At 43.4% G+C, this 17,367-nt stretch overlaps 1 protein-coding gene across 13 annotated transcripts in view; it reads right to left on the bottom strand.

The window, feature by feature from the left end:
- Positions 1-13,686, bottom strand: part of BICD1 (BICD cargo adaptor 1) — a 185,014-nt gene extending 171,328 nt beyond the window's left edge. For 2 of the 13 annotated variants that reach the window (XM_037010227.2, XM_073223764.1), the window contains exon 1: positions 13,089-13,652. In XM_037010227.2, the coding sequence (XP_036866122.1) occupies positions 13,089-13,301 (213 nt within the window). In that variant the 5' untranslated portion in view covers positions 13,302-13,652. Of the gene's footprint in view, positions 1-13,088 lie in introns of all 13 variants that reach the window. The other 11 variants (XM_037010255.2, XM_073223766.1, XM_073223768.1 and 8 more) reach the window with 10 other exon arrangements.
- Positions 13,687-17,367: the final 3,681 nt, after the last annotated feature.

Genomic DNA, 17,367 nt, shown 5'->3' on the forward strand with positions numbered 1-17,367 from the left:
CTACATGCAAGGAAACCCCCTACCAACACTCTGTGTTAAACTTTAACCTCTAGAGTCATTCTTCAGTGAGATCAGTTGATACTCCCCAGATAAAGTAGCCCATGTTTTTACTATGCTAATTATTTGTAATCATGTGTAAGATTCACTTTAGCATGCTAAAAAGGACTTAATATCTCATCAAGGACAAGCATCCTAAGGCCACTTTTAACAAGCCCTTTATGAGTTCCCCAAAATCCTCAACTGCCTATAAATCCCCTAGACAAAGCACCACCCCGGGCTCTCTCGTCCCCCCCAGGAGCTCTGTCCTCTCACTGTGTCTCTAAATAAAAGCCTCTCCCTGGCTCTCCTACCTTGCGTGTTTGCTAAGTTCATTCTTCGACTCCGCGAACGAGAACCCCGGCATCAGCCTCTTCCCAGCTGGCCACCAACCATCTCTCTAGGCTCACCACGGACCCCCACACCATTGCAAATACCACCTGCTCCAACAACAGAACTGCTGCCAAGCAGTAATCCCCCCAGTATCCCCTCCTCTGCAGGGGGTTTCGTCTCGTCCCTCTCAAGGTGGCGTCCTCCGACTACTCCATTGGAAATAGTAACTTTTCCCCTGTCACAGTGAGACAGGGACAGTGGGTGTCATCAGAGTAGGGTGAGGGCCTCTGGAAAAAGCAAGGCTGTATATTTACAGTCAAAGCAATGTAACAATGTAAAGTCCCTTTAGAAACTCTGTGTTCAGCATTATGCAAAGTCAAGGTCACACTAATTCTCTAGGGTAAAGATACCAGACTAGGAATACAGACACCTTGAGTGAGAACAGTTAAAGGTCAAAAGGCCAGGAGCGACTTGGCCTGGAATGTTTTGAGTGTTCTACAAGGGCATCTCAGCAGAGCCCGAGACTTCACTGTAAACAGCCCTGGCAAACAGACAACAACCCAGCCCACCTTGAGGGCGGGGCAGGTGGTACAACTCCACACCCTAAGCCCTCAATTCCCCCAAATCCTCAACTGCCTATAAATCCCCTAGACAACATACCACCCCAGGCTCTCTTGTCCCCGCCTGGCGTGAGCCGGGAGCTCTGTCCTCTCACTTCATCTCTAAATAAAAGCCTGTACCTTGCTCTCCTACCTTGAGTGTTTGTGAAGCTCATTCGTCGGCTTCGTGAACAAGAACCCCGGCATCAGCAGCCCAGCTTCCTCTTTCTCACTCCGTTTCTCTCTATACCATTTAGGTCCACCTAACATTCTATTTTACTTATTTTGCTTACTGTCCCCTCTCCAATCTCCCCCAACTCCGCCGAGATTTCTCATGCATTTGTTTTCCACTGCATGTATCCTCAGCACCCAGATCTGTGCCTAATATCTAAGAGGCGCTAATATACCATTACTGTAGAAAAGAATGAATGAACCGTCGTGTAGCTTTATGCACTGACTTATCTGAGCACAGTATTTACACTGGTGTCCATTTTCCAAGTTGCTAAATCACATTAGCATCACAAATTAAAAGGCAACTTAAAAACTTTTCACTTGGAATTGATGAATGATAACCAAATCTCACTGATCTAGAGTTCTTTCACTTTTTTCCTGAAATGTCTCACTGTGACATTGTCTAAAAATGCAATTGTGGTTTTTGAGATCCGTGTCTCAACTGTAGCAAGTAGCTTATATTATCCCAAACACTTCAGTGTTACTTGCAATGACATATGATTTATTTTCCTAAAATGAAAAAAAAGCACATAAAACTTGATTGTCAGTGACTACCGTGATTAAGACAGAGGACCTGAGAACTCTTTAAGAAAAGTCTTCTGTTTATTTAACAAAAAGGGGATCTTCTTGTTGCTCAGGTCATTAAAACCAGTCATTAAACCATACTTAATTCTGAATTTACAACACTGCTTAAAACCTGTATTAATCTTTACAAAATAGTCCAGTCAATAAATCACAAAATACATAATTGGTTTTTCAAGTACAGTGCACCCCATCTTTTCTTTCTCCTCTCTCTAGTGGTTGCCTTTTCTTCTTCATTTTATTTTCTTGAAGTTTTGGGTTTGAAGGCTCTGCACAGACACCAGCATTAGCAGAAAGCATGCCAGACTATGATTTAAAGTATGATTTAAAGGGGGGAAAAAACTGGCTGTATATTCCAAAGATCATCTACAAGATGACAGTATCTCAGCTCAACAAAAGAAGTCATGTCCAAGATTAAACTCATCCTGGTTACCTCACTCTGAGGTCAACTAAGAAAGAAATCTCCTAAAACCTTCTAGAAAATGGCAGTCAGCGAGGATTATCAACAAGGCACATCCATGTTATAATATAAACCTCTGTCAATTTCAAAAATTGATGGCTAAGGGCTCTTCAGCAGTGATATTTGATCCCCCATCAGTCTGCAGTATGCAAGAGAAAAACAAAGACCAGTCATTCTGAACCTAACACTACAGACAGACTCACGCCAACTTATAACAAAACATTCTTACTTAAGGAAATTGCTACTGTTATTATGCCCTTCCCATAAATGTAAACAGGTTTCTTATTTTCACTTCTAAATTTGGAGATAGAAACACAGCCGTTAAATATTACATTTTAGAGTAGCGCTGTTTCTCCATAAAATGTCTGAAAACAGTAAGCATATATAACCAAAAGAACCATTGAAAATAGCTCCAGAAGTTAAAAACCAATCCATCAAAGCAATTTTTTAAAATACTCTATTAAATAAACTTATAAAGTTGGCATAAACAACTGCAAATAGAATGGAATGACATACTAGACATAATAAAGGAGACAATTTTTTTTTTTTGAGAGAGCATCTCTCATATTTATTGATCAAATGGTTGTTAACAACAATAAAATTCTGTATAGGGGGGTCAATGCTCAATGCACAATCATTAATCCATCTCAAGCCTAATTCTCGTCAGTCTCCAATCTTCTGAAGCATAACGAACAAGTTCTTACATGGTGAACGAATTCTTACATAGTGAATAAGTTCTTACATGGTGAACAATACAAGGGCATTCATCACAGAAACTTTCGGTTTTGATCACGCATTATGAATTATAAACAATCAGGTCAGATATGAATATTCGTTTGATTTTTATACTTGATTTATATGTGGATCCCACATTTCTCCCTTTATTATTATTATTATTTTTATTTTTAATAAAATGCTGAAGTGGTAGGTAGATGCAAGATAAAGGTAGAAAACATAGTTTAGTGTTGTAAGAGAGCAATTGTAGATGATCAGGTGTGTGCCTGTAGACTATGTGTTAATCCAAGCTGGACAAGGGCAATAAAACATCCACGGATGCAGATGATTTCTCTCAAAACAGGGGGGGTGAGGTTCTAAGCTTCACCACTGTTGTTCCCCAATTTCTCACCTGATGGCCCCCCTGCGACTGTGCCTGTCTTAGGTTGTTCCTCCCTTGAGGAATCTTATCCATCTCTGGCTAACCAGTCATCTTCCAGGTCCATACAGGGAAATGTAAAGTTGGTAAGTGAGAGAGAAGCCATATTGTTTGAAAAGGTTAGCTTTTTACTTCTTTGCAGATTTATGCCCTGTGGCTTCTATGCCCAGCACTTGTCTCGAGGTATCTTTACCATAAAGGAGACAATTTTTGAAAGAAAATGTAAACAACCCTGATGGGTAGAAAATTAATAATATGCATCTCTGCCTAATGCAATTAAGCTTTTGATGTCTGCTGGTTTTCTGAAAGCTTTCACAGTGTCCTCATTTCCAGAGAATAGAGAAGACACGTGAAAAGACTATGCAAGTGAGGTTTACACATGAGCTCCTCACTTCCCAGCTTCGCTTAGCCAACACTTCTCCTATGGAGCCATATTCTGCTAGAGTTGGAAGTTTATACAGGAGAGTGGTTCCCAGCCCAGCTGCACCTATGGAGGGGGTGGGAGTAATAATACTGTAGCCCCAGCTCTACCTCTGATGGCACTGACTGAACTGTCCCAGAGCGGGGTCCGGGCAGCGGTATTTTTACAAACCACGCAGATGATCCTAGTGAGTGGTCTGTACTAGAAGTCACTGGTTCTCACCCAGCTCTTCTAAAAGATCTTGGTGGGTAGGAGGGATATCTTGGCTTTGCTCAAAACACGTCCAATACTGAAACCCAAAACCTCATTCAAAATATCTAAAGGTAACATTCTATTTTATGGTGGTCAGTTTTCGAATACAACTGGTTGTTTTATAGGCAGCCCATCATTTCCCCTGACAGCTAGTGTTCCAAGATTTTACACTTGTCCCTCCCTCTAAAATCACTCCCTCAGTTTCCACGTGACTGGCTCCTCCTCCTCATTCAGCTCTGGGCTCAAATGTCACCTCCTGGAAGATGATGTCCTCAGCCAGTGGCCATCGCTTCACTCAGGGCCTTCCTTACACGTAAAGCGTGTGTGTGCTCGCTGACTACTCCTGGGTCTGAGAAGCAAACTCCATTCGGCAGCTCCATCTTGTCTGTCTCGGTCAACACCGTCCCTTCAGCTAGTGGCAAGTGGCACGATGCCCAGCAGAATATCCACTCAATACAAACATTTGAATGAATAAATGAAACAGAAGAGACGATGGGCAAGCTAAAGCACAAAGGAAAACTCAGATTGGCATGTAAAATGAGTGGTCAGCTATGCAGATTATAAAATACTGGACAAGGTGTAAAGGACAACATATATGATTGTATATGTGTGTGTGTGTGAAAACAAAGATTCTGGAGGCTGTAGACCCCCTTGATTACCATATAACTTCAAAATGCATAAAGTCTCACTGAAACATCCCCAGATTTGCAGAGATAGTCATATTAAGCATTTTTATTATGCATCAGTTTACCAACTGAAATCAAAGTTAAGATAAACTTTCGATACATAGTGAAAACATTCCAAACATTCAAATTACTGCTGTTCAAACATTCCAAATCACCACTAAATGCCAAACATTAGAGCAGAAAAATGCAACCATGTTGGAAATGCTTATGATCTCGTGGTGAAGAAGGGAGTTAAAAAACATAAACATATGAAATTACTTGGAACACCTGAAATGATTAAAAAAAAAAAAAAAGTCAGCCTAGGGAGACCTTCAAACTCATCCTATATAAATTCTTTCCAAGCACAAACCTTCTAGACAGTACTCCCAGCAGACGGTTGGCTGGCTTCTTAAACTTTTGCAGTGACAGGGAACTTTACTTTCTAAAGAAGGTGCCTCATTCCATTATTGGACAACTGTCCTTATTCGTTATTTATTCGATCCCCAATCTGGCTCCCCCGTACCCACTGGGTCTTACTCAGCTCTCTGAAAGCAAGCATAGATTTGTCAATGAAGACCAGTGAATCCATTCTATAGCAGCACAGGCGTGATTGGACGTAAAGTGAATCCAGAAGGGAGATGACTTTGGGCCAGGTGTTCAAAGAAGAGAACTATGAATCATTAAAAAAAAAAAAAGCTTCAGAGGTACAGAAGGTGGTTAATCCTGGCTGGAGCTGAGAGACCAGAGTGGAAACAGACAGGAGGAAAAATAGAGGAAACGCTGACGCATATCCCTGAAGGCGAGGGAAAATTATGGCAATTAGCAAGATTATTCTGTCTGTGTAAAAAAAATAGAATGAAAGGTAAAGGACAGGTACATAAATAAGTAAACCAGGTCACTCTAAAACATGGCATTGCACAAATTTAGAGCTGATAAAACTCAGAGGTTATCTATTTATTTCAATCCATTAATTTTATAGACAAAATAATTAAATCCTGGGAGGAAAAGGTAACAGTCACCACCCCTACATTCCTTACCATCATAAGGAGGAACAATTTTGCAGAACAGTTTCCTGTCCTGTACCCTCTGCTCCCTATCGCCAGCAAAACGTGCTGCATCTGAGCTGCTGTGTAATTCCTAACCGGCTCTCAAAACTCCATGATTACGGGGCAAAGATAGGAGAACATGAGGCCCAATTGCCTGAGTCTTCCTGGCTTCTCACCAAGAGTCAGTGTGGACAGGATGTGGCCACTCTGCAGGACCGGCTCTTGGACACTGGCCACCTATTATGCTGACACACGTAGCTCAGGCATCAGCCAAGAAGACAAGGAATCAAAAATGCTTCTAATTTCCTCACAAAACTTCGTATCTTTTCCTTGGTGTTGTCACACAGGCCTGCCATGGGGCAACAAGCCAAGTTCCATGCGCTTCTTTTACACACACCTAGGCTCGTTTCCCCTCTCACTGACCCCCAGGTGTCCTCAGGGCAGAAGCTGGGCCACCTCTCCCCACCTGGAGCCCCCAGTGTCACCCACCCCCACACCCCCAGGCTCTTTGGTCTCCTTCCCTGATCCCATCTTCTTCACACTTGAAACATCAGTGCCTTACACATGCAGCCCTGTTCCAGAAATATCTGCATTTTTAAACAGACATACCACTAAATGAAAAATGCCAACTGCAGAGTAAAATGTATGGCATGATCCTGTTTTCGTAAAAACAAAGAAAACAGTAACATAAAACCCTGCGTATGGACTCATTTGTTCAAAAATATTTAAAACAAGTTCAAGAGAATACTCACCAAGGTGTGAGCAATACAGAAGGAAGGGAGGGAGGATTGATTTAAATTAAAAGCGCTACTGCACTTTCCAGTCATCAGCCAGCGAGGGGCGTGTGCTGCTCCCGGCCCCTCCACCCTGACGCCCGGCAGGACCGAGCTGTCCACCCTGTCTCAGTGCCTGCCCAGATGCTACGCCCACTGTTCATCAGTTTGCACCTCTCCTAATTCAGAATGCAATCAAACTGACTGGTGACAACATTGTCAAATTCTTCATATCGTCCACATTCTAGAAATTGATTCTGAATAAAACGATAACCAATCGCACAAATTATTCATTTGTTTTATTAAACTGAGAGTTGAGTATTTCAATTGCTCATGCAACGTCTGCCTCCTCGCAAAGAAAACATGAATTGAAAGGACTCATTACTTGGCCATCAGCACTACCCTCCAAGGCTCTTCGTGAGTGGAACCCCCTTCTCTCCATGCTGGGAAGCTTTTCAACTCTACTCTTCGTTACTTCCCATGTCGGGTCCCGTCCAACACCGCCTTCCACCCTACCGTCCTAAACAGCTCTTAGGTTTGTGCCCTCCCAACTATCCCTACTGCACTGCTCCGATCTACCCTGTAAAACCAAGAGTGTGACCTTCCAAACCGACTGTGCCTGAGAGGTTTCACCCTCCCAAGTACAACAGTGAGGTGAACAGGAAGTGGGCTTCCTCCTAAAGGGGGTGCCCCCACTCAGCTCTGCGACCTTGAGAAGAATCCTTCTCCTTTCTAAGACCTACTCTCCTTTTCTGTGTAATTCGAGTACTACCTAACTTGTAAAAGGATTGTTGTAAGCATTAGAGATCACGCGTGCAAAGTGTCAGGTCCTCAGTGGGGCTTTGTCCAAAATTAAATGCTTTATTACTTTCATTATTTTCTTATCTGTAAAAATGGGCAATAAGTCTGAGTTACTTTGAAGATAAATGAGATAAGATGTAAGGGACCAAACATAGTTACTAAGTATTTCCTTTCATTTCCTTTTAATGGGTCTCTAGTTCATCTTCTGCCGCTTGACTTCACATGCCTTCTCCTTCAGCATAATGAGTTATTTAATAGTTGGACTGTGCATCTTCTCATGCCCTCCCCTCCTTCAAAGCCATATTTACAGGTATAAACTTATGTGTGAGACAGTCTTTTACTATATATATTTCAACATTAAAGGAATTGTCAAAAATTTTCAAATTCAGAATGCAATCTCCACAAAGTACAAGTGTGCTTAAGGGGGTGATAAGACAGAATATTTATAAGCATCAAATTCTGTTAAAAATCTTCAAACCATGGCTGCTGTACATATTCATGCAAACATGGTAAATGTAATGGAGGATTATAAAATCCTGCTAAATGATAATCTGAGAAATAACCTTGGCAGAGATGCAATCTTGAGTTGAAATGAAAAGAAGCAGTGGTCCCAGTTAGAGCAATTCCAACAAAAAAAAAAAGAGAGAGAAGAAAGAAAGGAAGGAAGGGAAGGAGGGAGGGAGGGAGGGAGGGAGGGAGGGAGGGAGGAAGGAAATGTGAGTACATCAATAGCTGAATGGATAAAGAAGATATGGTACACATATACAAAGGAATATTACTCAGCCATAAAAAAGAACAGTATCTTGCCATTTGCAAAAACAATGGACGGAAACAATATTGCTTCTCCCTCACTTACCAACTTTACATCTCCCTGTATGGCCCCGGAAGATGACTGGTTAGCCAGAGACGGGTAAGATTCCTCAAGGGAGGAACAACCTAAGACAGGCACAGTCGCAGGGGAGCCAGCAGGTGAGAAATTGGGGATCAACAGAGGTGAGTCTCAGAACCTCAGACCCCCTGTTTTGAGAGAAATCTGCATCCGTGGATGTTTTAATGCCCTTGTCTAGCTCGGATTAGCACATAGTCTACAGGCACACACCTGATCATCTACAATTGCTCTCTTACAACACTAAACTATGTCTTCTACCTTTATCTTGCATCTACCTACCACTTCTATTAAAAATAATAATAATAATAATAAGGGAGAAATGTGGGATCCACATATAAATCAAGTATAAAAATCAAACAAATAATCATAATTGACCTGATTGTTTATAGTTCATAATGCGTGATCAAAACCGAAAGTTTTTGTGATGACTACCCTTGTACTGTTCACCATGTAAGAACTTGTTCGTTATGCTTCAAAAGATTGGAGACTGTTGAGAATTAGGCTTAGGGTTGATTAATGATTGTGCATTGAGTCCCCTATACAGAATTTTATTGTTGTCGACCATATGATCAATAAATATGAGACACCCTCTCAAAAAAAAAAAAAACAATGGATGGACCTTACAATGATAAGTGAAATAAGTCAGACAGAGAAAGTCAAACACCGTATTATATCACTTAATGTGGAATCCACAACGACTCAGAGAACAAACTGGTGATTGCCATAAGGGATGGGGTTGGTGGGACAGGTGAAACAGGTGAAGGGGACAAAGAGGCACAAACTTCCAATCACAAAATAAATAAGTCAAAGTGATAAAAAGAACAGCATAGGGAATATATTTAAATCTTTCAATGGTGACAGATGATAACTACACTTAATGTGGTAATGTACATAAACTGTCGAATCACTGTACCATACACCCAAACCAGTATAATATTGTATATCAACCATACTTCAATAAAAACAAGAAGAAATGTGATTGAAAGTGATTATGTTTGCTAAGGTTGTCTGTCAACTTTCCAAAAGCATGTTAATATATTTTAATCTTTTTAAATTAATTTGATAATAAATGTAAACATTTCTTTAACAATAATAAGAAAAAAATACTAGCTTAGGTACATAAATTATGAACTTTATGTTCACTCATAGGTTGGAAAAGAAATCCAGGGTTATTCTTCCCCATATTTCATAATTTAGAATTTACAAAGGCAAAGAAAGTTAACAATCTTTCCAAGCATATAAGAAAAAAATACTAGTTCTATTTAAATATGCATCCAGGTAATTAAATGGCTTTCATCAGGTCCCTAAAGTGACAATCTCTAAAAGTGTGTAAGTTCAAATGTTTATTTCTTGAATGATTTCACCATAGCCCTGAAAAAAGGATAAAGTTGACTCGGGGAAGAAAAACTGCTCAGTGCCCACAAAGTACTTCTCCAGCAGCTGGCACCCACCCTTCTGGTGTCAGGTCGGAGAATAGGAGCAAGGAAATGAAGATTCCTGTACATCGTCTACTGTGACTTAGCTGCAAAGCTTTCCTAAAGTTGTCACACGAACATGATTTCAAAAATGCTGAATCATTCCTCTCTAAGGGGCTCTTTCTAAAATTTACATTTTAAATTTCAAACGTTTTTTAAGTAAAATGAAACAGAACCCTAAACGTAAATCTAGGGTTTTTTAAACATATGTATATTTTTAGTTTTCAAATTATTTTAGAACCAAATGCTCCTTCTTCAATGCTCCTGTGGTCTGGGTGACAGACACAGTGCCAACTTACACACACCCCAACATGCAGTCAGCCAGGCCCTGACCACACCTAGACGTGGGCGCCCCCCCAGGTCACTGAAAAAGCAAGCACTATACGTGAAATCATAAAACTATGGTCAAGTATTCTAAGACACGCTGCTGTGCCCAGCTCCCCGAAGATAATGAAAAGGAGATGATGATGATGACGTCAGAAGCCATTCTTTTATCCTATCCTCAGCACTTTTCTTCCAAGTGTACTCTTTTGGGAACAGAATTATAGCAGTCATGTAGGCACAGGATGGAGCCCTAAATGATATCAGGCCAGGCCAAAAAGCAATTCACTTAGGGAAGAAATAACTAGAAAAAAAATTACTGAATTCACCATCTTGGTTTTGCACATCTCCAGACACACTGCTTATATGCATTATTATCACAGCAGTACACAGCCTGGGAAGCAGCATGGCTGGGGCTGACTCCTGAAAACAGAATGGCCTGCGAAGACTGAGCTGCGCTGCTCCACTGTAAATGACTAATGCCCAATTTGAACTTAGTACAGTATTTTGACATTCCCCTAAATGGGTCCAATTATTCTTAAATCAATCACACTTGCTGAAAGAGCCTAGAAACAAGCCAAAGATTTCATACTTGGCTTTATAGATAAAATGCAACAACATGATCTACTATATATGCCTGAAAATGAACAAAATTTCCTTTTGAAAAACCAGAGCATTCACAAACCTTTTCTTTTAAAGCTGGCTTCTATGTATCACCACTGGTTTATCTTAGCTTGGACAATCACTCTGGATTTACTTTTCAAACAGGAGATATCACTGAGACTGGTTTAGCTCATTTCAATCAGACTCCCAACTGAAATATGTAGCATGTTTAAATGATAAAAATAACATGTCTCACCATCAAATACTCGATTATAATGATGATTTTATTACCCTAAAATACATTTTTATAATTGGATAAGCCACTTCATTAAGAACCTGAAACTGAATTATATTTATGCCAAATGCAACTGAAAAAACATAAGTAAACAAATATCATTGGGTTAAAAATAATTCTGATAAATGTTTATTAATCTCCTGCTATATAGAACAGAATATGCCTCAACTTTTTATAGGAAAGATTTGTAATTAGTATTTGCATTATTCTATATTAAGATACCACAGGTACACTATTCTTACAAAACATATTTTCTCATTTTTCCCATGATTGTTGATGAAAGTAATACAAGTAGTTTAATACTAGTCGCTTCCTGCACATCCTAATTTTATTAGTCTTTCTCTGACACTAACCAATATTGACAAGTAAATGCTTGCTAATGGTGTTTCTTCTTCCAGTATAAATTCATTCTTTCATAAAATACTTATCATATGTTCACTATGTGCTAGGCTTTGTGTTAAAGACTCTGGATGCAAAGTAAATTAAGACAGATTCCTTGCCAAAGAGCTCATGGTCGAGAAAAGGCAAAAGACAATTGCATTACTGTTTACTATGCAAGGTAAGAGCAAATGACACACAGAAAGACTCCTAGAAGCATTGTTCAAACCAAACAGGAAGGTCAGTTTATATACTCCATTTTATTAAACTATGTCTACCTCCTTTATCAAAGAGGTGATGGCTTAACACTACCTGGTTGGCACTTCCTTGTCTTGGCAAAGAGGTGTTGACAGGCAGAGACAACATCAAACATCTCTAAGAATTACAATCCCCATCCTGCTTCCTGACTACACAAGGCATCACTGAATTTAGATTTATCCGCCTAAGACCTCATCTAAGTTGGAAAACACCAGTGAATTCAGCTGTTGTTAAGACCAGACACCTACATGACCAGAAAAATGTGAACTAGAAATTTACAAAAATCAGACTTCTAGCTGGGGTTCTAGCTGAGGTTTTTACCATAGGTTTATTTTTTGGCATTTAGGCATCAGAATAAAAATAAGATGTACCTGAAAGTATAAATGCTTATTACCATATTAGGTACTAAATTAGAAGGCAAGTTGGATTAGATGTCATGTTTTTTAACTGTAAGAACACAAAAGATATCCCAAAGAAACTGAGTATGGTATAAGTAAACCCTTTCGATAATATTATGTGCCCAATTAGAATTCACACTTAAAATGCAGTATACACCTAGGAGCAGTGTGTACATTTAAATGTATAACCAGTTACTGGCACCCACAGTACCTCAGGAATCAGGTAAAACACACGAGTTCCTTCAACAGTATGTATATTCTTACAATGTTTGATAGGAAATCAAAGCATAGTCATTATTTTCTTCCAGAACATTATCTAGTCTTTAAAAGAAGCCTAATACCGAAAGACTGAACAGGACAAGTGTTCTATCTACATGGACCACTTGCGATATTCCGGTTTTATAAATACCATCATTTCAAACAGTAGAGCCTAATTGGAAATGCCCAGCTGGCTACCCCTGTATTTGTTGTATGGGGGACCAGCCATCAGACCATTTGTAGGGGAGGTAAATTTTCCCCTGCTCAGGGTGACCTTACATGACTTAGCATCGTCCCGCCTCGGCTAGAGGTGAAATCAAGGCAGCCGGGGCAGCCGGCAGTGTTTTTCTCCTGCGGCCCCGACAAGAACAGCTAACACCAGGGAGGACGCAGCGGGCCCAGACTGCCCTAGGGGACTGGTGGGGCGCTCTGGTGACAGCTCGCCCTCTCCCCGAGGACCGGCTCCGCTCCGCAGAAGGCTGGGGTCCCGCAGCCTCTACAGCCCGAGACTGTGGGTCCCCGGCGCAAACCTGCTCACCGCCTCGGTGCAGCAGGGGATTGTCCCTGAAGCCTGGGTTGGAAATAACAGCAGTTTGGGGAAGTTTGCTGTATGCATTCCAACCCACTGATGCCTTGGGGCGCTGAGACGTGAAGACTCTCAAGAATCTCCCTCCCCCACCGCCTCCCAGATTCCGGCTCAGACATTCATTTCCTGGGCAATTTCTCTCATGGGAGGAAAACAATGGACTCTTTCAATCTTCTATCAACAAAGGGCTCTAAAACGCGGCCGCAGCCCCTTCGGGCGCGCCCTCTCCCCTCCCGACCGGCCCGCGGGGCGGGGGCGCGGCGGCAGGTGCTCACCTCCCGCAGCTGCTCCAGCTCCTGCTTGAGGCCGTCGTACTCGGCCTCCAGCTCGTCATAGTGCTGCTTGAGCGTCAGCTTCTCCTCCAGCACCACCAGCCCGTACTCGGCGGCCTGGATCTTCTCGTGGGTCGTCTCCGCGAGCTCCTTGCTCAGCCGCTCTATCTCCGCCTTGTAGTGGTCCGCGGCCTGCGGGGCCTCCTCTGCGGCCATCGCCCCGGCGGGCGGAGGCGGGCGGCTGCGGGGCACGGGAGAAGTGCGGCCGGGGGTCGGCGCCGCGGTTCCCCCGCGGCTCCGCCCGGGACACGCGCGAGGAACGGCCGCCGGAGCGGGCGGCGCGCAGGGCCGGGCCCGCGGGGAGCGGCGGGCGTGCGGCACGGCCCGGGCTGCGGCCGCGGCGCGGGATTCTGCGGGTTCAGGGCGCCGGCCGCCGCCGCCGCCCCGGGCCGCGCCACTGCAGTCCCGCCCGGCGCCGCACCTGCTCCCTCCGGCGGGCTGCGGCCGCCGATCCGAGGGGGCGGGGAGCGGAAGGAGGCGGCGCGGGGCGCGGCCGGGCTCCCGCCGGGCCTCCCGAGGCGCCCCCCGCCGGCTGCCCGGGGGCGCGCGGCCGGCGGCCGGGACGCGCGGGGAGGGAGCGGCGTTTCACTCGGGGCTGCGCCCGGCGCGCGTCCCGGCCCCGAGGGCGCTGGCGCCTGGCCCCGCGGAGACGCGCGCCCTCCCCGAAGGAAGGCGGACGGCTGGGGCCCCGGGGCCGGCGCTCTCGCCGCCTCCGCCCCCGGCCCGGGCGCCACCCCCCGCCCGCCTCCCTCCCTCCGCTGCTGCCCCCGCCCCGGCCCGGCGCCCCTCGCGCTCGCACCAAATACCGTTCCCCCCGACGGCCTTCGCTCAGGATTGCTCCCCTCGCCCGGGCCCTCGGTGCCCGGCTCACCACGGATCACCTCCACTCGGGAAGATGCCTACAAGTGCCTGCAGCTGAAGCCTCTAAGTACCATTACTTCTGGCCTCAGTGGTTCTGCTCCATGGATTCTTCAATAAAGGAAAACTGCATGAAATTCCATATATTGGGTATCAACAGTACCTTCCCGTTAGCACTTGTAAAATAGTAAAGAGCGAATAATTCTTGAGACCACGTACCAACCATTCTTGTCAGTGTGCTGCGGCCATTCTCTCCAGTCCTAGTAAGTCTGTGAGGTAGGAACCGTTATCTCCGATTTCCAGGCACAGGGAGGTTGGAGTGATTTGCCCAAAGTTGAGCGATGCTTAAGCGGTGAAGCCCAAACTGAATCAAATTCCAGAGCCCTACAGCGGATCCTGTTGGCTTCACCTTCACTCATTACTAATACAAAGCCAGCAAGTAATATTACATGCTCATAAAATGACCGCTTTAATCAATATGGAGAGTTATGGTGAAGAGTCACAAAAGGAGGTAAAGGCAAAGTCAGAGTGAAAGAGAATAAAAATGGAGAAGAGATGAGGGTAGATAACAACCAAGAGGGAACGAAGCACTAAGCACAGAACAGGTCGATTTCAGGGCAACTAGGAGAGGCTGCGGGACCAACAGACCCAGGGCCTGGCCGTTCCTTCCTCTCGTCTATTGGATGCCACTAGCGACAGACAGAACATTCCTGGTGGCCAGGAGGTGTTCAACACATACACACGTGTGGGCTTTCTGAGTTAAAAAGAAAAAAGGGACAGAGCTCTCCCCCTTCATGAACTGTGTACATGGTAAAGAAAAAAGACAATCGCTGACAGTGTGGGAGGGGAGCACGTGGCAACGCCCTTCAAAGCCTTGATTTACAGGCTCTCTGGATGTGATTTCCACTGCCTCCAAAAGCGACACGAAAGATTCCTTCCTGTCAATTCCAACAGGAATCACAATTACAAATCATCTTGTAATTATATTATCTATAAATGAATAAATAAAAGGAGAAAACGCTTGAAATGTGCAGCCACCATGAATTCCGACCTTGGAGATTAGCGAGGATGATAATGACCACATCCTTCCGCCTATGTGCCCTGAAGTCACACGCCAGTAGGGAACCCCTCGTGTGCTCCTGCAGCCCCCAGCTTCTATCACCAGGAGTGATTAGGGGCTGCTGAGAAGAGGCGACGCCTGTAACTGCAGTTGGCTCAACTGCCTTCTTCCCAGGATGCCCCTGGCTGTTGTTCCTCACGGCGGACTGTGATCCAAAAGGATCATAACGCTTGGAGTAGACGGCCTGTGTCTCCCCTTCCTTTGCACAGACGTTAAGACGGGAGTTCACCTCTGTGACTTTCCATTTTCTAAGTTTTCATTGCCACCCATTCCTTATGCTCTATGCTGCCCCACTTTTCTGATTGATAAACTTGTGTTAATATATTCCATCTGGCTTCATTCAGACCTGTATACTATTCTAAAATGCTAAGATTTTGCTTATTACAACTTTGATCCTTTATATGGTTGGTATTTAGCTTGAAAAAAGTAAACTTATTTCCTTATGCACATGCTCTTCCAGTACTCCAGTTACAATTCTGTCTTCTTGTATGTACCATACATATCATATACACATAGATATATGGGTAGATATAATCAATGACAAATACCTAGGAAACAATTTCTCAAGCCATACCTGGAAGTAAGAGTCCCTCATATTTCTTTATCCTAGCAGCCTTCAATTCCTTATGAAATGCTCTTACTTAGAGATACTTAGGGAAAAACGCATTTTGTGACTTAGTGCCTCAAACTAGCCTCTCACCAACTCTGTTGGCATGAATATAGCTTTCTCTTGCTCTCACGCATAAGCAGATGTTTATTAGGCACCGTTATGTCCTAGGTACAGTAGTGGGCACTGTGAAATCAATGACCAGTAAGATGTCAGTGGTCAGTGGTCCCTGACTTCATGGAGCTTGTTTCTAGGAGGAACGAACAAAAACACCTCAACAAAACAGACAGAAAATAAACAACAGCAAAGATGAATTAATACAATAATTTCAAAGTGTGACACTGACAGGCAGGAGACAGCACCGGTAGATCAGAACAGACGCTAGTCTGCCTGAGTCAACTCCAACTTTGCCACTTACTAGCTGTGGGATAATAATACAACCGCTAATGAGATTGTTGTGAATAGCATAATAGTTGACACCTAATAAGCAGCCTATATATGCCTGTTTTTAAGTTTTTGAAGAAAAAGGAGGATAAGATTTAAGTAGAAAAAAATAACAAGATGATCAGTGCAGATCTCTCTGAAGAAGTGATATTTATTTTAGTATCTACAGAACATGAAGGAATTGGATAAGCAAAACGTGGACAAAGAGCTTTCCAGAAAGAGGGAGCAGCAGGTGTAAAAGCCTAAGGCACTAAAGAGCTTGGGGAGTGCAGAGAACTAAAATCAAGGGCTGATGCTTTTAAGCAAAGTCTCTACTGGATAGAGACTCAGGGATTATGCCTGCCTTGCATGTTAGAATACTGAATTTGAATGTTGTATAGCTGAAACTAATGTAATGTTATGTGTCAACTTTTTTAAAAGGGCGAAAAAAAGAATATGGTCCTTCAAAGTGTAAACATTCACAGAGCAAAACACTTTCCAAGTCAAATGAGTTTCACTTCACACCACCCCAGAGCAAGAAGAGACAAGGTACTTCTGTTTAGCTTCTCAACATGCATTAGAAAAATCTCTAAATAGTCCTGTTAACTACATCAGCCTTCAAGTCAGGATATATCGCTGGACGATGGTGAATTGTGCTATTAAGGCTGCGGAAAGGACTGCCCTTCTTTCTAATCCCCCTCAATGATGTCTGAAATTCCTTTGGTAATAAAGAAGGGTGTTTATCACCTCATAATTAGAAATAAGTTGAAAATACAAAAAGTCATGAAACTTAAATGTACAGTTATGTTTGCTTTTTCCTTTTTCCTGACTCCGGCAGTGAGTTACACCAAGGAAGGCACTAATGGCTGCAAGGGAGGAGGCTGGGAACACTGCAGACAAGCTGGCTAATGCACATTTGTGCCTAAGGTTGGCCTGGCACCCAGCCCTTCAAGATCTGAATAACATTCCTTCCTGTTTCTTTCTGCTAAGATATGTTCCCTTATCTTGGTTTTGGAGGGCTGCAGAATTTGGAGATTCTGGACCTGTTCAGAAGCATTCCTTTGCCCAACAGCCTCAAAGGAAAGAATAAGACATTTGGGTTTTATTCTTGGTGCAGTGGGAGGCTTTTGATTCGTCAGGAAATGAAATGATTTGATTGGTATTTTAAGAATGTCACTACTCTGCGCAGAAAGAAAAGGTTGGAGGTTTCAAAA

This window comes from Manis javanica, chromosome 15 (genome assembly GCF_040802235.1).
Source record: "Manis javanica isolate MJ-LG chromosome 15, MJ_LKY, whole genome shotgun sequence".
NCBI lineage: Eukaryota > Metazoa > Chordata > Mammalia > Pholidota > Manidae > Manis > Manis javanica.